Consider the following 23,332-nt stretch of genomic DNA (forward strand, 5'->3'; position numbering starts at 1 on the left):
ACACACACACACACACACACACACACACACACACACACACACACACACGTAATCCTTATTCAATGATTAAATGGTCAAGACTTAAATTATTCTGGTTTGAGAATATTTAATTTTTCTAAAAACTTCATTTTAAGGTTTCTAAATGTGAAAATTTTTAACTTTATTCTATATTAAATGCTGAAAAATGTCCTTAAAAGATCAAAACAAAATATTAGGAACCACAGAACATGAAAGTGAGACAGAAATCTACCAAATTTAGATCTCCAAAGTTATAATACAAACTGAGAAGTACTTTGTTCCTCCCTCATGTAACCAATGAGACTTTCAGGCAGGGTAAGAAACTAATTTTCACTTTTGTTTAAACATTTCAAAACTGTCTTCATACAATCTAAGTACCTGTCAAATTCTAAGGAATCCTACTTAGACAATCCCAAATAAAATTATGTTTAAAGAGTATACTACTTGCAGAAATCAAATTGCAGAAAAATGAACATTTGCAAACATGTTGCTATTTAAAGATAAAAACAATAATTGTCATGAATCTATAAAATATTAAAGAAATTCTCAAACTATCTCAACTGTGTTATACACATAATTTCTATATGATAAAATAATTTCATTATGTCAATACCTTATCCTTTTTCTTTCCCCATATATCTGAACTGTTGAGAAGACATTATGGGCAGTTTGGTCTTGAACTGCTCAATCTTTTCCCCAGGGGATAAATTAAATCCCTCTCTCCCTGTGACCATGTGTACCCAGAACCTCCTTTTGATTCATGCTATCTACCCTTTACTTTCACCTTTAATAGTACATACTTCTGGAAAAAAAGAAGTTACAATGGCACTGGAATAGAAGGAGGGTTGATTAGCAAGAAAAAATTTTATATCAAGAGCATTCAGCCAACATATTTTAAAAAGAAAAACCATGAGCAGGAAAAAATTTTAAAACATATTTTCTAAATCCCTTTTAATTACAATTAGAGAAATGACCAATTTAGTCTTAAGAGTAACCTAGATTTATTAAGAGATAGTCATAGAAAATAAAGAATTTGACTTATAAAAATCTACTAGCAAATCCTGTAAGTAAAAAGGATGTGAAATATTTGATAACTCATTATATTTAGGCAGCAAATTTTTAAATACATTGACAAACTGTTTAATTAAAAATTGTAACGACACACTAGGAAAAAACCAATTTCTTCCAGGTCCTAGGTTTTTCTATCAAGATTTTGTATCAAACAATCTTCTAACATCAAGAAACCCTTATCACTACTCTAAGAAAAATCCAAGATTTTTATTTCAAAAGTTTTACTGAGATCATTACTATTCAAATGTTTAAGGTTAAAAACACCCCACACGTTATCTTAAATAACACATTTAATATAATAAAAGCAAATAAAGAATGCTATTATACCAATAAAAAGTATTTCTCTCCTTAAAAACCTTTTTTAAAAATTCCTAACACCTTTACAGAATGATCGTACAATAGGTTCAGCTTAAAACTTACTGTCATCAAACACCCCGGCATTAGCGAGTAATAAAGTGATGATTTTAGGGTCTTTTTCAAGTTGCATGACGTGCTTGCTTTCATTTGATAGAAGAGTGCATACATTAATAGCAAAGTCCACTTCATTTGGGAGTCCAGATAACAGTGAAAGCACCAATTTATTATAATCATTTGGCGAATTGAAGTCCATAGATAGCCCATAACTTTGACGCAGATAATCTAAGATAAAAACAAAAACACCTTAAGTATATCAAGGATTAAAAACCATTATCATTAATATTTTACAAATCCAGGACAGAGGCTTGTTTTTCTTTATAAAATTTAAATTGAGTAGAAGTTTAAAGAGTTCAACTCTAAACTTAAGTTAAAATTACAGTCTTCAAAAAGTATTAGAATACAAAAAAATGTACTACTATTCCCTCTTGGATATCATTACCAAATTTTTAATGTATCATTATTTAAATTTACATATTCTACACTTCCTCTTTTTTTTTTTAAGATTTTATTTATTCATTTGAGACAGATACAGGGAGACAGAGAGAGAGCATGAGTGGGGGAGAGGCAGGAGAGGGCGGAGGGAGAGGGAGAAGCAGGCTCCCTGCTGAGCCAGGAGCCCGATGTGGGGCTCGATCCCAGGACCCTGGGATCATGCCTGGAGCGGAAGGCAGATAGATGCTTAACCATCTGAGCCACCCAGGCACCCCTACTCTTGTACTTCAAGGGACTATATCTGGTTTTTATATATTATAAGCCAGGGACACTGGTTCCTTTAAAATTTTTTAACAATATCATGGTTTTAGAGACTTTGCCTACCTTCTTTACCAAACTATAGGATAATTATTACCTTTTTGGTCAGATTTATCACAATATAATTAACACAGTAAAATTCATACTTTTTAGTTCTATGAGTTTTGACAAGTGAAATCTTTTAAAAAAACCACCACAATGAAGATAAAGAATATTTCCATCACCCCAAAAAGTTTCTTTATGCTCTTCTGCAGTTAAACCCCTGTTCTACCCACATTGATCTACTTTCTGTTTCTACAACTTTATTTCAAAATGATAAGTAAATGGAATCATACAGTATGTAGCCTTTTATATCTGATTTCTTTCATTTAGCAAAATGCTTGAGGTTAATATCTATGTTGATGCATGTATCAGTAGTTTGTTTACTTTTAATGCTATAGTAAGGGTATAATACAATTTGTTTATCCATTCGCTAGTTGAGGGACATTTGGACTGTTTTCATTTTGGGGGACTTACAAACACAGTTGCTATAAACATTCACATAGAGAACTTTGTGCAGAAATATTTTTTTATTTCTCTTGGATTACTGGACCCTATTTCTGGGTAAGCAATTTTCCAAAGTGGCTTACAGCATCTTGCATTTCCAAAGACAATATACAAGGTTCCTGTTGCTCTTCATCCCTGCCAGCATTTTAATACTGTCAGTTTTATATATTCTGAATGTGAGTTATTTATCTAGTGTTTAATAAATATTTTCTTCCAAACAGTGGCTTATCTTTTTACTTTCTTAAAAGTGTCTTTGAAGAGCACAAGTTTTAATTTTGATAGAAGTCTAATTTATAAATTTTTACCTTTATGGTTCATGCTTTCGTGTCCTAAGAAACCTTTACATAAGCCAAGGTAACTAAGATTTTCTGTAGAACAATTAATTTAAAACATCTTCAAAACTTTAAAGGTAAGGAAGATGGGCTCATAGAACACTAATATATTAGAGTATTATAATATATAAGAAAAACATCATATTTCTAGAAATACTGAGTCTTAATTGGGGTAGTGTAGGCCTTGGTAGCTGTGCCCTCAGACATATACCCCAAGTACACTTTCCTTTTTTTTTTTTTAAGATTTTATTTATTTGACAAAGCGAGAGACAGCGAGAGAGGGAACACAAGCAGGGGGAGTGGGAGAGAGAGAAGCAGGCTTCCCGCCGAGCAGGGAGCCCAATGCAGGGCTCGATCCCAGCACCCTGGGATCATGACCTGAGCTGAAGGCAGACGCTTAACGACTGAGCCACCCAGGTGCCCCCCAAATACACTTTTCACATAAAGATATAACTAGTTTAATGGGAAGAGGCAAGAAAACAAGAGATAGAAAACTTCTAGATGACCCATTTCAGAAATACATGAATTTTTTAAAAGACTTTTTTTTTAAACCTTGCTAAATGGATTGCCAGTAGAAATCTATTGTCACAACATGGCACAAAAGAAAATCATATAGGTAAGAAATTTATTTCCCACTGTAGACAACTGAGATGACACCTCTTCAATTCTAAAATATTCTAGGAATTTCTCCCTAATATAATGATAAATAAGTTCCACAATAGAGTAATAAATTACTATGACACAGATTCTTTACATCATTTAAAACTGAATAATATATGTTCATTTTCTATAATCTTGATAAATAAAATTTCTAATAACAGTAGATAAACATAAAATCTGGAGAAAAGGTAACAAAACTTCTGTGAATATAGGAACAGATTTGGTATTTCTATACTGTACACTGGAATTGATGACGAGACACCAAGTCTCAGCAATAGTTAAGTTTATAGCTTCCTTGAAAATTTCAGGCAAATCTCTTTAATAGAAAAAAACTGGAACCCACATTCAACATCTGTCACAGTCTTGTTTATGTGGGTTCAATATGACCTTAGAATTGCTGCTGTTTGCTACTGAAGAATGAAAGATGCCATCAGATACTCAATTTAGTGCATCCTTATCTGAGTGACTTGGCCAAAGACATCTCTAATTAAAATAAAATAAATAAATATGATAATTATGAAAAGTCCTTTAATCATATCAGGCTTGGTAAAGATTTCTAACATAATGTAGGAGAAATTGCTTATAAGATTTTAAGATCTTCCCTTCCCTTCCCCAAGGAAATATGACTGAACAGCTACAATTTTATAATTGGTATGGGATTAGAAATTTATTTTCAACATTCTTGACTCAAAGTTTATACAAACAGATCACTGCTGACAAACTTAATCTGAGGCAATCACTTCTCTTTGTTTTCAGTATAGAGGAAAGGGAGAATTACTCCTGAAGTGCTGTTCACACTGTAGATATTTGTATACACTCTTTCTATTACTGGCAGTGATTATCATAGTCTGTCTGTTAGAATATGGAGGATCTAAAGGAAAATCTTTGCCTAAATAAAACCGATAAAATAAAAAAACAACTTCCTGTATAAAACTTTTCCAAATTTAAGCACCAAAACTGAAAATGGACAGAGTGCTTTACCAAACAGATTAGACTGGTTTAATGATCACTAATATCCTTGCTAGCTCAGAAATTCTACAATTTCAATGAGCTGTCACTTGTCAACTTTGCCTTTCACAATTTTTCTACCAAATATACTGCATATAAGTTTTTAATTTTTATTTTAACTTAAAAATTAGTTTTTTATTTTAATTTTAAAATGTGAGAACAAAAAATTCCTTAATAATCTCCCTATAATTATGCAGAACTGACTGCATCCAAATCAATACCAACAACAACAACAAAACAGAGAAAGAAGGAAAGCAAAGAAAGGATTAGGTTTTTATGGTAAGGAAAAATATGGAAAACTACGCAAATAAATGACAATACTGTCATATATTGATGCTAGTAATAATATTAGTGTTTAATAATCCTAAAACAAACTACAGGCAAAATCTGCTCAATATGTTTTGCCACTTAAAGCCAGAGTAAGTATCTTTAAGGAAAATCTGGTCCCATATTCTATCAATGTACATTATAACAAGTAAAATTGCACTCCATGCCAAATGTCCTAGAGCTACTGTCAATCGAAATATATTATTTCAAAATATTGTTTTAAAATAGTTTTTCTTAATATCAATAATACAAATGTCTCTAGATAAATACATTGATCCAAATACATTTGTCCAAACCTACAAAGAAAGTAAGGCTGTATGACCAAAGATGAATCACAAATCTTCTATAGTTTCTAATTAAAATTTCCTAAAGGCTCTTAATCTACCACTATGTAATTCTAATTTGGTGATTATTTAAAATACACACACATACACAAATTGACAGCTATGAAGCTTACTCTATTTACCTTAATGACAACTGAAAAGCATCTTAATAAAGGATTTTTGTATACTGATAATCGTATTATTTTTCAGAACACTGTCATAATGTTGCTATGCTTCCACCTAAAAAAAAGCACCTTCAAATTCATAAATGCTGCCCTACAATACTACCTCTTTTCAGTTTGAATTAGATGTATTAGTCTGATGATCCCTAGCAATTCCTTCTTTCTTTCCTTTCATTAGCCCCCAATCCTGATTTTGTTAAACATGCTACACATTGCATAACTGCTCAGATTCTCCTTTTAAAAAGACACATACATTACAGTATATCAGAAAGGAGTTATTCTAACACCAAGTTAAGCAATTCTGTCATTCCCTTAACTTGTATAATAACTCTATCAATGACTTTTATTAGGCTTCTGAAATAGCAGAATTATTTCACATCTTTTTTCTTGAGGTAATCAGTTTAATTAGGGGAGGAAAGAAAAGAAAAAAATATCCAGAAAAAATTTCATTTTAAAGAAGATCAAAAGTAGAAATGGGTCAACTTGGGGAGCTCTAATAGCAGACACCAAACTCTATTAAGCTACAAGAATGAACAGTTCTGTTATTACTGTAATATAGGAAAAACACAGGGTCATAAAGTTGAAAATGGTCTTAAAGGTCATTAGTATAATGTCTCATTCAATGCAGGAATACCCTGTATAATATCCTTGAATTCAATAATGGTCCTTAGCCCTTTTTAGGAATAGAGAGTGTATCACCTAACAAGTCATCCCATTTTATTTTATCAGCTTAAATTATTAGCAAGATTTTCTACTTGGTGACTTAAAATGTTCTCCTTTAATCTTGGTTCTTGAGGTAATTAACTTCTCATTAAAAATAAAGTGAGGTTTGGTTTGTACTCATCACCACCTACTCCCACCCCCAGTATACAAAAGCATCAGATGATGAAGCCTCTTCTAGCAATGATCAGATTCTAGGAGTTATTACAGATTGAGGAAGAAATACGGAGTCAAATTCAACATGAAAGAAACTTTGAAAATAGATAATGGAAAATAAAATTAGTGAAACTGACACAATGAGAAAGCTTAAATCTAATGACTGATTATCTGTAAGAGACTGGGACTAACACCAATGAAGAATAATAAATATCTAGAAAATTATAAATTTTATCAAGAAAATACCTTTGAAAAAGAAGCACCTCCTCTTTTTTAGGCCAAATGTTGGTGAATGAAGAAAAGAGAGGCTTGTCTTTTCAGAGCCCTCTTCCTAGTCATCACAGTCCCAACACTCAAAGCTACTAAACAGAGGAACCCCTACTGACTGCCTCAACAACCTTCTTATTAAACTCTCAACCTAATTATTTTCAGTTTGAGTCCTGCTCTTTTTAGCTGCAGACTCCTCTATAACTGTTATAGGAATGACTTAAATGAAAAAGAAAAATCTTATCCTTGGTACCATAGAAAAAAATACTCAAATAGAAATATTTCTGAGGGATTCTGATGCTGGAAATTCCAGCATTGTAGAAAATCCAGTAGATGCTCTCTGAGTATTCTTCACCTCCCTAATCCTACACGATCTCCTTCTTCTCATTTTAGTGACTATTCAAATTAAACTGACCACTAGTTAAAAAATTAAGGAAAAAACTTCACTTGAAAGTATAGGTATTTGTAACTCTGAAAATTCCTGCAACTAAAAATCTTATACAGCCTATTACAGAAAGGGCCCTGATACCAATTAGATCTTTGAAAGTTGCATGTGCAAAGTAAAGGATTAATTCATTGGATGACGTCTATTTTCCTAGTTCAAAGCCGGACAATCTCCAATGATATTTACCTGACACACTGTGTTGCTGGTAATTGTAGGAAGATGGAATTGCACCAATAGGAAGCTGTGGCTTTGGATTGCCTGGTGGTACCTCATCATCATCCTCCCCAAAATGATGAACTTTCTCGTACTTTTCTAGGTAACTGAAATAGAAAAACAACACAGCAGAGTTTTACAAACAGATTTACATCTTATTTTTTAACTCCTAACACATGTATGTTTTCTTTCTCCAGAGGCCCTAAATTTAAAAAAAAAAATAAAATACCACAAGCCTCTTATATTAGTGAAAGTCACTTCAACAGTGATACTGCAGACAGACTCAATGCAATGCTCTAAGTGTTTTATATTTTCAGAAAAGAACACACCACTACTCAAACATACAAAAGTAGGTAATATCAAAGGACAAACACATGTACATGAATGGGAAATCATTTGATTGATTAAAAATTATACACATTTTTTTTAAAAAGATTTTATTTATTTGACAGAAAGAGACACAGCAAGAGAGGGAACACAAGCAGGCGGAGTGGGAGAGGGAGAAGTAGGCCCTCCGCCGAGCAGAGAGCCCGATGCGGGGCTCGATCCCAGGACCCTGGGATCATGACCTGAGCCGAAGGCAGACACTTAACGACTGAGCCACCCAGGCGTCCCTATCAGTCATTTAAAAGCCAAGCGAAAATGAGAAGATTCTCTAACCCGTGGTCCACCCTTAACCCCCAGTCTCACTCACCAGAGATAACCACTCACCAAGCTCACGTGCATACTGGAATACATATATTTTCTGTGCCTAATTTTATTTAACAATATATTTTAGAGATCTAAGTATGTCAATATGTTAGTACTGCCTGTTTTTCTTAACAGCTATATAATATTTGATCCTATTCAGACATCATAAATTAACTAGATCTCTAGTGTACATTTAACTACTTTAAGGTTTGCTTTTTGCTATTACAAATCATGCAGCAGCAATAAACTTAATCTGTGCACTTGTCTGAATATTTTCTCTGGACATTGGAAATGGTATGCTAATTCTACATAAATTCCCATCCAAAAGTGACGGCCTAATACATTTTAACTAATTTATAAGATAGTTCCTGTTTCCCCTATTGTATTAGCATTACTGGATATGATTAGTCCTCCTTTTTTTTATTATTTTTTTAAAAATTTTATTTATTTCAGAGAGAGAAAGAGAGAGATGGCGAGAGAGTGCGCACATGAATGGGGAGAGGGAGAAGCAGACTCCATGCTGAGCAGGAAGTCTGAGGTGGGTTTGACCCCATGACCTGAGCAGAAGGCAGAAGCTTAACTGACTGAGCCACCCAGGCACCCCTAATCATCATCATCTTCTTCTTCTTTTTTTTTTTTAAGATTTATTTATTTATTTATTTGAGAGAGAGAGAGAGAGACAGAGAGAGTGCGCAAGCAGAGTACAGGGAGGGACAGAGGGAGGGACAGAATGTACAAGCGGACTCCTCGTTGAGCGCTGAGTGCAGAGCCCCTGGCTGGCTGGATCCCCACCACCCATGAGGACATGACCTGAGCCAAAACCAAGAGTTGGACGCTCAAAATGACTGAGTCACCCAGATGTCCCTGATTAATCCTCTTGACATCAATTACAATTAAATTTCCAAATTCTCAATCTATCATCACCTACCAGTTTATAACAAGATTCCCAGCTAAACTTTTAAAATAGTGAAACAACGGGTCAGACCCCTGTCAAATACAACACGGCAGCTGACAAACTTGTTACTGTACTTCACAAATCAGAAGTTGAGCTGATTAATACAATGACTTATATTTACCATAGAAAAGTTCTAGATGTGATTATTTTACAGATCACCCCTTTTACCATTCCTGATCCAAGCAGGAACTAAGTCCATTAGTAGCTATTTCCAAAGTCCTACAGCTACCCACCCCTTTGCTTTTTAGTTACAGACAGCTGAGATGAGAAAGGGGGATTATCAATGAAGAATTATGATGATTACTGAAGTATTATTTTGAGTACCAAACTTTAACTTTCAAGGCGGGATAAGTGGAAACTATAATTTTACAAATAAAAAACTAATGACATGGAAAATTGTTACCATTCCTTATTTTCCCCTTTCAGTTTTACAAGGCACAGTAATTCACATCTTTGAGACTGGAAAGGAACTGAACTGTCCCTTTCCATTCCTTCTAAGTTCTCCATATAAACTCAATTTGAGCAAGGAACTCTTTCCTAGCTGGCAGTTTGATAGCTAATGAATCCAACACTTATCTTTACTGTTGGAGATTCAGCATACTACAGCAGACACACATGTGCAGATATAACCCTTGAGCATTGAGGAGAGTACACAGCTGCACACATTTCACCCTGATCCTGGGGATGCTCCCCAGCAGAAAGATTTATAGTCTGAAAACATAAAACAACAAAAGGATGATTTAAAAAAAGCCATCTTTCTCCAGGACAGACCGACAATGGACTTAAATAGGTAAAGAAATCAAGTTCTTTTTGGATTTCTAATGCAGATATCATTAAAAGAAGAGCATATATAACTTTAGACACAAACAGCTGCTCAAAAATTACATGACGTATTTTCTGCAAATGAGGGATTATCTACATCACTCAGGCAATAGTATTGACAGAGGTATTTAGAGAGTAGTCTTTCGGAATTGACTGAACTCATTGTGGAATGGTTAAAAAAAAAACTAAAGATAAATAATCTCTTTATTAAATAATTTTTATCGAAATATAGTCAAAACAATGAAGATACAGAATTTTATAATAAAAATCTTCAATTAGTAATATGTTTAAGATACTTTCTATAAATTTGTTAGTCATAATTAAGCACAGCAGATTTGAAATTTGTTTTTTATTACAGCTGGGACAGAAAACAATATTACTAGTGAAGGACCATAAATATGATTTTTCCCTCCCAAATACCCAAAATGGAGTGCAAGCAATATAGAGTGCTTGACAACAACACAAGCACTATATACTCCTAATAAACAGTGTATTATATACATGAAACCCTTTATAATTCAAATTTTCTTAAAATATTAAAAATGACCTCTGGTTCCTTGACACATTCTACCCTTATTCCTCTAAACAGATTCTTTATTTAATTTCACTCCTCCAAAATCTGTGGTTTAGGCAAATTGTTATGATTCTTGAAATTTTTATGTTCCTGGTTTGAGGACCAGTACTTGTTCTGTCATGATTAAATATTTCTAACCAAGACTCAAAATTCCTTAGTTCAGCTAAGGTTTTGATCTCGCATCTCTCTCAATAAACAAGCACAAAGTATTTGGCTTTTCAAGGAATTATATACTTCTAAAAACTAAAAAGTAATAATAGATAAGAGAAAGCAGCTAAAATACAGAGTTACATTTCAGAGTCTAAGTTTTCTGATATAATTCTCTATCATGACCTTCAGCTTATACAGTGAGAGATATTCTGTGTTCACTCATTAAATTATAAATGCTAGACTGTACATTTCACTCTCTTGTCAAAGTCAATGACATCACTTTGAATAGTTAATGTATTAATTAAGCAAGTATTTACTGAGCTCTTACAGTAATCTGCCTAGTACATTACATATTTAACTCCAGACTGGCAAAATACTGGAATCCAGATAGGAACAGATTCAAGTGGGATGAATTTTATCTTCCTTTTCTTCAACTTGGCCTTAACTTACTTTATGGTAGATTCTATGTCACAGGTTACAGACTTAGAGGAAGGCAAATATGAAAAGTTGGCATATAATATAGAAATTATTTTAAATGGTACAGTTTAATTAAAAATCTTAATAAATGTGACCCATACAAATATAATGCAGAAATGGTTGAGTCCATTTAAAATAGCATCAAGTAATATGCGTAGTATTATTATGAATATGGGAAAATTTAACCTCTTACAATATCTGGCAGATTAAGTACACAAAAAAATTAGGTTGTAGACAATTTGAGTATAATCACCAATAAGATTGATTTATTAGACATACAATGATTTTCTTTTCAAAACTCCATGGAAATTATAAAACTGATCATATATCAATTCACACAGAACACCATAATAAATTTAAGATTAAATATTATATAGGGCACATTCTCTAACCACAATGCAATTCAAAGAAAGTTTTTTTCTAAGAAAGAAATTAAACTCTTGGAAAATTAAAAACAACTTTCATGATGTAAAATTCCAAACCCATATACAATTATCTTCACAATCCTCTCAGATTATTTTAAAGTAATTCCCAGATATCATTTAATTTCAACTGTAAATATTCTGGTAGAATTCTTGGAAATTAAAAACGACATTAACAACAACATTTAAGAAAACTCTTGATTATTCTTGGATCAAGGGAAAAATCAAATGTATATGATTGGAACACTTCTATATAACAACTTTTTGAAATGTTTTTAGTTAAAGATGATAGTTCAAGGACCCATATTCATCTCTTCCCTTAAATCTAATTGCAGTGACACTTGAAGAATAAAAATAGAGGAATACAGCATTATTTCTAAGTTAAAAACTTTTAGAATTTCTCGTCCATTAAAAGAAACTTCAAGGATCCACAAGACTAAACTGCAAAACACTTCTTGAGAGAGTAATGTGATCTAGTGAAAAGTGGAGGAGATCCTAGGCCCGAAAACATATATAGGAAAGTTCAATTTGGATTTCCTTCAGCCACTAAGGGATGAATAGAAAGTGAGGACATGTCTGATAATGGGATCCAGAGAGTGTCAATTATTTGAAAAAAGAACTTACAGAAAGTTGAGTTGAGCTCAGTGATTATGCAGGGAGATAAAGTTCTTTATAAATTTCACCTTATAGGGCACATGAACCCCAATATTTAGAGCAGCAATGTCCACAATAGCCAAAATATGGAAAGAGCCCAGATGTCCATTGACAGATGAATGGATAAAGAAGATGTGGTGTATATATATGCAATGGAATATTACTCAGCCATCAAAAAGAATGAACTTGTGCCATTTGCGATGGCGTGAAAACTAGAGGGTATTATGCTAAGCGACATAAGTCAGTCAGAGAAAGACAAATACCATATGATTTCACTCATATGTGGAATTTAAGAAACACAACAGAGGACCATAGGGGAAGGGAGGGAAAAATAAGATTAAATCTGAGAGGGGGACAAACCATAAGAGACTCTTAATCATAGGAAACAAACTGAGGGTTGCTGGAGCGGAGGTGGGTGGAGGGATGGGGTAGCTGGATGATGGGCATTAAGGAGGGCACCTGATATAATGAGCTCTGGGTGTTATATGCAACTGATAAATCACCAAATTCTATCTCCGAAACTAATAATACACTATATATTAATTAAATTGAATTTAAATAAAAAATTAAAAAAAATAAATTTCACCTTACAGCTTCTTTGTCAAAATGAACTCAAAGACACCAGGGGTGTGGGGTACCTATGAAAAGCACCAGCATGGAAAGACTGTCATCAAGTGTTATCAGGTAACTGGATCTCTATTGATGTGCTCTATGAACACAGCAGGTACAAAATCAAATGTGGTGGCTTGGAAACTATAAAAGTAATGAAGTTTTTTTCCCCAGGATTATGCTCCCAAAAGGAGGACATGAAAAAATAGATATGACAATGTAGAAAATAAACTGGGTAATGAAGAAGGCAAGCTTGAGAAACTGTTCCACGTGGAAAAAGAAAAGAACTAATGAAACTGATAGATAAAAATGAGATATATATGATAAACAGGAGATCAAACATAAATCAAAAAACAAAAAAAAAACCCCACACCTGATGGTCCTGAAGGAAAGAACAGAAAAAATGGAATGGAAGTGATAATCATTGACATAATAAAAGAATTACTTTAGCTAGAATGTGTAATGTTTACATCAAAGAGCTCTCTGGAGCTGGGGTGTCAGGGTACATGGGTCACCAGGCAAAAATTAATGAAAAGGGAAAAACAGTCAGATATATCCTGACAAAAGATTTAATCTTCAAAGATAAAGATTCCTAAAAGTTTTCAGAACCACTGCAACTCCCCAAAAGTTACAAAGAACAGTTGGACTAGACTTTGACTTCTCTTCAAAATTAATAGCTAGAAGATAATGAGCAAATATTAGAATTTTGAGGAGGAAAGTTATTTCACAAGAAATCCCTACCTAATCATGTTGCTCAACTAAGACAACAGAAATTCATTTTCAGATATGTAAAGACTCAGAATAAAGCAATATAGCCCTCTGGGAAAAAAAATACCACTCAAGTAAGTACAACTGACCTGTGAACAACAAACACAGGGGTTAGGGGCACTGATTTCCACACAGTCAAAAATCTGCATATAACTTCTGAATTCCCAAAAACTTAATTACTAACGGCCTGTTGACCAGAAGCCTCACCAATAACAGTAGATTGACACATTTTGTATATATGTTATATACTATATTCTCACAATAACATAAGCTAGAGAAAAGAAAATACTATTATGAAAATCATAAGAGAAAACACATTTATAATAGTGTACTATACAAAAGATACACATAAAAGTGGACCTGTGCAGCTCAAATCATGTTGTCCAAGGGTCAACTATACTCTAATGGATAGATGAATCAAAATTAAGAAATGGTTAAATAGCAATACAGCTGACTGATAACATATACAGAAAATATTTAAAACATTAGTCTCAATCATAACTATTATATTACCAAAGAGAATACAAATGCCATTGGTTACAAAAGGAGAACATAAAAAATGTAAAACTATTAAAATAATTTGAAAAACAGTACTCCTGATATGAAGTTCAAGAAATTTAAAAAAGTAGTAGAAAGAAAGAAAGAAAGAAAGAAAGAAAGAAAGAAAGAAAGAAAGAAAGAAGAGAAAGAACTTTGAGAAAGAAGTAGAAGGTAGGAAGAATTAAAACGTTGCTTATACTGAAAGACTGAACAAAATGGGTTAATTTTCACTGTTAAAATTAAGGAAAATATGTTATTAGCTGTGTTTCTAATTTTTTCCAAGTGTTTAACAGCATAATTAAAATCAGACTAATTACTTTCCAAACCACTATAGGGAAATAAAAGTTTTAATGTATATAATATGCAGAGAAAAGGAGAAAAGAAAGATCACCCTCTAATGCAGCCAATTACATTCTTAGGCATATAGCCCAATAAAAACTGGAAACAATCCAAATATTCATTAATGATAGTATAAATAAAAACACTGTGGCACATTCATGCAATGAAATATTATAAAGCAGTGAAAATTAGTAAACCAACATGGATTGATTCAAATGGCCATCAATAACCAATTGTTAAAAAAAAATCATTCCAAAGGTTACATTATGATTCCACTTATATAAAAGTCATAAACAAGGAAAAAACTTCAAATATATTATTTAGCAATAGATGAGTGCTAAAACCACAAAGAAAAGCCATATAACTATTATCACTTAGAAAATAAGTTAGGGTTTATCCTTTAAAAGAGAAATGCAATTAAGAAAGAAACACAAGCAGCTTCAAAGTTATTAGTAGTTTTGTTGTTGTTGTTGTTGTTTTGGTGTAGATAAACCTGCATATATTAAGCTTTTTTGTGTATTTCACAATTTAAAAAAATTTTTAAACATCAGGAAAAAAAGTGTTATTTCAAACTTTCAAATAAAACAAGTATTTCCATTGCTATATAAAGTGTTTCCAATTATAGAAAAAGATTAGAAGCTCCCTGAAAACTGTAATCTAGCAAAATCTGACAAACTTTATAAAAACTACAGGTAAAAAAAGACTACATATATAAATAGTGGAAAAAGCCATCTATTAATATACATTAAACACACACTCAAAATAAGATTTTGTTACAGAAATCCAGTAATAAAAATTTTATAACACTAAACTCACAGATCAAGAAAAAATGGTATCTAAACAAAGGATGCCAAAGGTTATTTAATAAAATGAAGCATCCATGCTTCATTGAAAAAAAATTAATTAATGAATTCTAGAATACTGCTGCTTTTGGATTCTCATATGGCCCCTTTGGTTATACCATACACAACAAAGAATTTCCAATCTACCTCCTTTATCAATACAGGCTTTCTCAGAATATTATACCTCATCTTGACCTAGGGTACCTGCTTCTGTAGAAGAGTACCCTTCAGAATGGGGCACATAAACAAAATTTTCCAATAGGGAAAGATATTTATTTAATTTATGGATCCACACTACCTCCTCCCTCCCTCGCTCCATTAACAGTCCTTATGTTACTCATCTGATGTTAGCCAATGTGGAGGAGCTAAGAGTGGAATCCTCATTCATTCATTATTAGTCTTTGACCAGTGGAACCTTAATCATTAGGTGCTAATAATGTTTATGTATATCCAGGTTTAGGGGATTTAAAGATAGTATTATCTAATTTTAATTAAACTATCTCTCACAAAAAAGATAAGATTAAATAGATTTCTTCAAAGAAGCCAGTTTGAATAATGCAGCAAAATAAAACAAGAAAAAAGCAAAGCTGATACTTCCAATACGAGCTCACTGTATTGTCAACAATACTATCAAGTAAAAACAATGGCAATTTGATCAGATATAAAAGTAGGCCAAAAAATTTCTAAATTATCAAAACATTACCTTAATGTGGATTAACACTGATGATGAACCTTGTCCTAGGTTAATGTTACACTTTTTATGTTACTGACGATTTCCAAGATGTTTAAAACTCCAGAATTTGAAGACAAGCCTCTACATTGTTCTCAGTAATATTTTTCAAGTCATTGAAACTTAAAACTTTTTAAAATTTAAAAATAAATATTATTTCAAGCAAGTGTACTGATAAATATTTACAAGCGCCTTTCAATGGCCAAAATCCCTATCACTGGGGAAACATATCTTCATTTTCTCATGATAAAAATGGCTAAATTAATACATGGAAAATATGTCAACAAAAGAAATACTGTTGGGAAATGGTAAGAAAACACTACTGAGGAGTTGAAAAAACAAGGATTAGAGCAAATTATATTGCGTGGGAGGTTTTCTATATAGCTGAATTCAAGTACAGATGTTTCTAACATATCTGAGCTTATAAGTATTTCCTAGATTCTCTTTCAAAAATGAAATTCACAAAGAACTACTTTTTGGTGAGTCATTAAAGGAAAACTGTACCAGAGAGGATATATTCTCAAAAGCAAATGATTTTAGAAAAAAAAGAATTTCAGGAAAACATGTTAATTCTACTTAAAGCCAAAATGAAGAAGCAGCTGCTTTAACTGGGAAAGGGAAGTAGAAGTGGGGGGGGGGGGGGACTGAGGAAGATGAAAGAGAAAGCAGGCAAAGGGAAGGGAAAAAGGGAAGATTATAAGACCTGTAAAAAGCATTTATTGTATCATTTATAGGCAGGATAATGCAGCAAAGAAGCTGAAGTCAGAAGTGCCAAATATGCTTCAGGATGATTTCAATGGGGTCAATTATATAAAAACAAGGTCTTTGAAATACAGAAAGTCTTCAAACATATTTCATGAGATATGAAGTGATTAGGAAAAATATTTTGTACCAGAGAGGTTAAACGGATATCTTAGTGAAGAGTACTTAAAAGTGCTGCCAATCTTGAGAGTTATACACTTCACTTTTTAAAAAGTCCCAAATTTGCTGACTTTTCTCATGATAGCATTAGGTGATGAGCAGTTATCTTACCTAACAGATAATTTAGAAACAAAACAAAACAAAGACACCTAATCAACCCTTTAAAGTAAAAGAAAAATTTTAACAATGAATAGAGAGTAATTACTTTAAAAAAGAAACTCATGCTATGGAGAGCATTTTCTTAAAAAGGATGCTTTTTATTTTTTATTTTATTTTTTTAAAAAGATTTTACTTATTTGAGAGGGAGAGAGAGAGAGCATGTGCTCACATGTGGGGAGAAAGGCAGAGGTGGAGAATCTCAAGCAGACGCCTGGCTGAGCAGAGAGCCTGCCGCAGGGCTTGATCCCACAACCTTCAGATCATGACCTGAGCCGACACCAAGAGTTGGATGCTTAACCGACTGAGCCACCCAGGTGCTCCAAAAGGATGTTTTTAAAAACTATTTTCCTTCCATGATATGATCTTGTTGAAAATATTGTGCATGTGTCATACATTAAAACTTCCGTAGCTACACTGCAGTAGGAAAAAGAATTTTCCAAAACTATTAAAAAAACCTCCACCAAACTCTGTGGGCTTTGAACCCTTCAAGACAACTTTTATATTGATATAATTCCATACTTGACAGTCATAAAAATACTACAGAACTCTTATATCCTCAATCCAGATATACCAATTGTTTATATGCTGTTTATTTGCTTTATCATATTAGCATTTCTCAATCTCTCTTCCTCCCTCTGTCCACACATGCACACACCCACAGCACTGCAACCCTCCCCCCAAGAGTTTTTCCTGAACCATTTAAAATTAAGTTATTGCTCCTTATTTTTAACAAGCTTGACTTTTTTCAAGAGTACAGGGCAGTTACTTTGTAGAAAGTCCATCAATTTAGGTTTGTTTGAGGTTTCTTTATAATTAAATTAGATACAGAGAATGCATCTTTGGCAGGAATACCACAGAAATAAATATGTATCCTAGTGCATATTATAAGGAGGTATATCATGTCCCATTGATGGTGTTGTTAACTTCAATTACTTTGTAAACTTGGAATTACTAGGTTAAATCACTAGGCAGTTAGTCTTTTCCTTTCGGAAATTAATAAGTAACTTAAGGGAGAACACTCTGAAGCTATGTAAATAATCTGTTCCTTATCAAACTTTCACCCACTAGTTCTGGCATCCATTGAGGATTCTTGCCTGAATCAGATTATTACTGTAATGGTGATTTTTAACTCCATTATGCCTTCCACATTTATTAGTTGGCATTCATTCTACTATAAGTGAACTCTTTCCATCCTCTCATTTATTCATTTATTTATAACATCATGGATTATTTCATAAACATTATATTCCTATCATTATTTATTCTAATGCTCAAAGTATCCCAGCTTTGGCCAGTGGGAGCCCTTTCAAGTCAGCTCCTCTATCTTTTGATGCGTCCCTATCATTTTTTGAGCAGTTTCTTGCTTTACAGCATAAAACATAACAGGCTTTTGTATTTTCCCTGCTTCTATACTAGCATCACCCTTTTCTCCAAAGAACACTGCTTCTTTTTAATGGGGAATGGTATTTAGAAACCAGTATCTGGACACTAGGTATGCTCACTGCTTACAGAGGTATCTTTCTTCCAGGCCCTTTCAGTGTATTTATTAGTATGTATATAAATCCATTTTTGTATCTCTATAAAAGGATGAGATCATACTTATACCTCTACTGCCAATTCAACACAAGAGTTCTCCCCTTTCATATTTTTAACTTTCTTCTCTGATAGTGAGAAATCTAATGTTTTTCCCAATAAAATTGCACATTTCCTCAATCCTATAGCAAACAAACCTAGAATTCAAAATAATTTTTACAGTTCCTTTTGACCTTAGATCAGTATCATTTGAAACACAGGTTCATTTGCTTCTGTTTGTATTCCATTTTAGGTTTATTCTTCCGCATTCTTGATTTTATTAATTTTAAACATTTATTATTTACCTATTTTTATTAACTATCTATGAATGTATTTTCAGTATGAAAACTAAATTTATAAAAAAAAGAAAACTAAATTTGTGGGTTATAGCTGAAGCCGTGAATAAAGGTAATTTATGTATGTGTTTTCTTTGTTCTTTTGTTTTTAAATTGCTGTTGGCATTTAGGAAGGTCTTTGTTTTTGTTCCATTGGTTACCTTTGTATTTACATATTTACATGCTTTAATGTCATTTTCTTATTATCACCAATATATCAACTTTCAATAGTATCTTCTCATTCCCAACTATTGCTTTTACAACAATCAATAAGCTTTTCCTACTTTCCTCCTTACCTCCTCCTTTAGAGTTGCATTATTTCTCCTTTGTAAGAATACATAGGATTTACATATTATTCTTTCACCTTTGTTGTCACCTATGTTTCAGTCTTAGATCTATAATTATAATATACTTAATAATAACCATGGATTCTTCTGCAAATGTTTTCCTACTCAACTCTTAGTTGGACAAAGCCCATCCTCTAGTGGATTCCTCAAGAAAGATTCATGTGTGTAGTATCCTGTTGAGTCATACATGTTTAAAATATTTTTCTATTCTTGATGTTTAAAAAACAGCTTGGCTTTTTTTTTTGTTGTTTCCACAAAAATACATTTAATAAACTTGTCATATAAAATCAAACATTTAACATTTTCAACATTTTATCAATTCAAACTCACTGATAAGTAACTAGGACTTCTTATATTTTGGGAGATTACCTAAACTAAAAATACATTACATATTCACAACACTTCTAAATATAATTGAAGAGCTACCTCAACTAATGTTAAATTTCACAGAATTCTAGAGATTTATAGGCTAAAATTCCCATAAATTTGTCTGCAATCAAATGTACTGTGCTAATTATGAATGTCTTAATAACTATTAAAAAGAAAACATATTTGGAAGGAAATGGTTGGTTTTAAAGTTCTGCGACAAACTCCTAGAAGATAAAAAATATGTAAAATCAATTTAATGACCAAGATTTATTTATTTTTTTCTTCGTTCCTTCTATTTTTTTTTTCATTAAGATTTCTTAATGAAGCCCTGACTGTCATCTTTAGCAGCTCAACCCAGTCTGTTGGGATGGCAGTGTGCTACATGCTGTTGGGAGCCCTCCACTGTTTCATCAAAGCCATGCTATTAAATGCTCTAAGAGCCCCAGTCAAAAATAAGGAAATGATAACAACCCTGAGTGCTGTACACACCTTTCCCATGTAAGAACACCTTGGCTTCACGTAAAATTTTTGGTTCACCTGTTTCCCTGTAGTTTCTTGAAAACACTGCTCCGTTGGTACTCTGCTTTGTATGTTTCTATTAAGAAGTGCATGCCAGTTTAATTCTCTTGCCCTATTGGTTGTTTTGTTTGTTTACCTGGAGGTTCTCAAAGTTTGTTTATCTTTCAAGTCTAACACTTTTACAAAATATGACTCAAAACTGACTATGTACTATCAAGTTTCCCAGGTACTCTATGGTCCTTTCAACATTGAAAGGACCATAGAGTCTTCTATTTCTGGAAATTTTTTTTTTTACATTACAGATTTAAATATTATTTGTTCCCACTGTTTAGTTTTTCTAATTCAATTATACATATGTGTTGAATCTCTTTTTGTCTCATTTCCATTACAACCGCTTTCTTTTTTACCTGTTTTACTTCCTTAATTCATTTTCCTTTTCATGATTATGTTTCTCACTTTCAATATCCTTTATTAAATTCCCAGTTGAGTTCATTCTTTTTGGGGCATCTTGGAATTTAGAATTCATTTCTAAGATGATTTTTTTTTTCTTCCATATCTTTCTTGGGTTCAACCAACTCTCCTCCCATTTCTTCCTAGGTTTCTTTGTGATTTTACGGATTTGGGGCAGGGGATAATTTCTTTTCTGTCCCTTTGTTTTTAAATTTATGGTTCTAGTTGGTTTTTCATATCTGTAAATGTTTGTTCAAGGGTATTTCAGCCAGTCTGGAGAGCTGTGTTACAGTTTTCTTCCACTGTGTGGTTGTTTTCTTTCTTGGACACAAGGGTGTTCATCTACGGAGATATTTCGATTCTTAGGTTTTCTTACAGTGGTGGCTTTCCATAGATTTATGAGACTTTCACCTATTATGACTTTGAAGTGGTTCACAAGATTCCTATTTCAAGAACTTCTCTTTTGTTAGTGTACCAATTTTAGTATATGTGCTGCCGAAGCGAGCACTTTTGTTAGTGTACCAAAGTATGGTTTCTTTAATGGATGATTTTTTTTCCTAGTGGTGATGTTGAAAGGAAGGTATTTGTGCATCCTCCATTTTGGAGAAAGGGGTTTCTATTTTATCTTGCAGGACCTTATATTCCTCCTTTTTGCTTCTTTTTTCCTTCACTATCCAATATCCAAAGGGTGCTTTCCTCTTTCTTTAACTTTCTTTTCCCCCAGAAAAAATACTTTTCAAAGACTGTCACCTCAAATCACGTACATTATATTAAGCCCAAAGACCTATAGTCAGTGCTCTGATCTACTAGGACTCTATTACTTAAGGTGTGGTTTCTCTTTCTGATGGTGATTTTAGAGCAATACCAGTTCCCTCCACAGTTTTTCAGAACTGCCTTTTTTCTCCACAAATGCTTGTGTCAGGGGAGAAAAATATCTCTGCTGAGATCTGGTATTTATTTTTCCACTTACAGGAAACTTGAAGTTTGTAGCATTCAGTCTTCTAGCTTTGTTGAGGGTATGGATTTTGTACAGTTTTAGGTGTTCTTCTTGATCTTTACTGATTTTGGAAGATTTATGGACAGAGTTGGATATATCCTTACGTATCATTATCCTTACTTGCCCAGAAATTGATTTGAATCCTTATATAAAATGTGTAAAACTGTGACAGTGTCCCAGAATTTGAAGAAAAGCTGATTTCAGGCAAGATGGAAAAATGTTAAATAAGTTTCAACAGAAAAATAATGCATAACTGACAGATGGAATTTTTTAAAAAGGAGGATCATAATTTATTGCTTTATTAAATGTACACAATGATGTATTTGTTCTATTTTCATCCATGTATACTTCCTCCACTATGGAAAAGTATCAAAATAAACTGAATATAGAAACAGACTTTTGAATCAATATATGACAAACTATTAAACTGACATTAAAAAAAATTGGGGTTTACTGCTCTTATTAAAATAGTATTCAGTCATTCATTAAGCAAATATTTACTAAGCATTTACTACATGCTAGGCACTGCTCCAGATGCTTGGAATATACTAAGTAAACAAAGCAAACAAATGTCCTCATCCAAATGAGACTAACATTCTCATGGGGGAGACAAATAAACAATAAAATTAATAAATATGCTTTTAAAACACCAAAGCTTTTTATATGTTAATAAATAAAAATTAAAAATATTTTTTCACTATTATCATATTAAAAATTTACTTTTTGAGCATTTCTAACTATACTTAGGTTATATATTGGGCAGTATGCCCCCAACTTATCATTTTTAGGAATATAATCATAGTCTGAAGAACAGATGTCTACAGAACATCACCAAGAGATCCTGAACTTACGGCTAGAAGGAATAACTTATGAAACATTGGGTTGTCTCTCCTTGGAGAGTGGATAATAAATACATTTACAGACACAAGAGAAATCATTCCAATTTATTAGGTTTTTATTGTTTGAATCAATTGTATGTGTGAGAAAAGGGACTATATTTAGATATTAGGCAGACAAAAATGAGGACTACAGGAAATGTTTGCTTGCTGATACCCAGCATTTAAGAACCCTACTAACGGGGAACTCCCCAAAGTGATAAGCAGAATATGACCTCACTGAACTTGCTAAAAAGGTGAAAAAAAGGTTTCTCTCTACTTTGTGTCACCTACAACATGGACATACAAATCAGTTTTGTCCAAATTCAACTCTGAATTTTTAGGGGATAACAAAAAATGGGTTATTTAAAGTAGTAGCAGTAGGAGTTGAGAGATTTGCTCTTCCTGACTTCCTACAAATTCCTTTTCTTCAGAAATTAGGCAGGGCTAATTTATATTGTTTGCAAGTAATTACAGTTTACAACCCAATAATTCCAATTCTAGAAATTTATCCTACTCTAGATTCTAGAAATTGCATGCTGGCAGAGAACAGAATAAGGATGTACACTATTACTACAGTTTGTGACAACAAAAGACTGGAAAAGAACCTACATTTTGAAACAACAGGAAACTATTGTTTTAAATTCTTAAAATGGGCTACTATGTAGCTGTGAAAATAAGTTATACACTATGTAATAAAAAGGATATCAGCTATATACTTGCATATGAACGAAGTATTCTGAAATAAAATAAAAGGACTATAATAGTGGTTACCTTCATA

General features: G+C 32.8%; 1 protein-coding gene across 5 annotated transcripts in view; it reads right to left on the bottom strand.

The window, feature by feature from the left end:
• The window catches only part of ARID2 (AT-rich interaction domain 2), a 217,209-nt gene that overhangs the window by 125,212 nt on the left and 68,665 nt on the right, over positions 1-23,332 (bottom strand). For all 5 annotated transcript variants that reach the window (XR_012375101.1, XR_012375102.1, XR_012375103.1 and 2 more), the window contains exons 4-5: positions 7,409-7,542; positions 1,510-1,728 (exon numbers count right to left, since the gene is read on the bottom strand). Coding sequence is in view for 2 of the 5 variants with exons in the window: in XM_025882865.2 (XP_025738650.1) it covers positions 1,510-1,728; positions 7,409-7,542 (353 nt within the window). In the remaining 3 variants the exon portion in view is untranslated. The remainder of the gene's footprint in view (positions 1-1,509; positions 1,729-7,408; positions 7,543-23,332) is intronic.

This window comes from Callorhinus ursinus, unplaced genomic scaffold (genome assembly GCF_003265705.2).
Source record: "Callorhinus ursinus isolate GAN/ISIS: 27379988/994484 unplaced genomic scaffold, GSC_fseal_2.0 scaffold44, whole genome shotgun sequence".
NCBI lineage: Eukaryota > Metazoa > Chordata > Mammalia > Carnivora > Otariidae > Callorhinus > Callorhinus ursinus.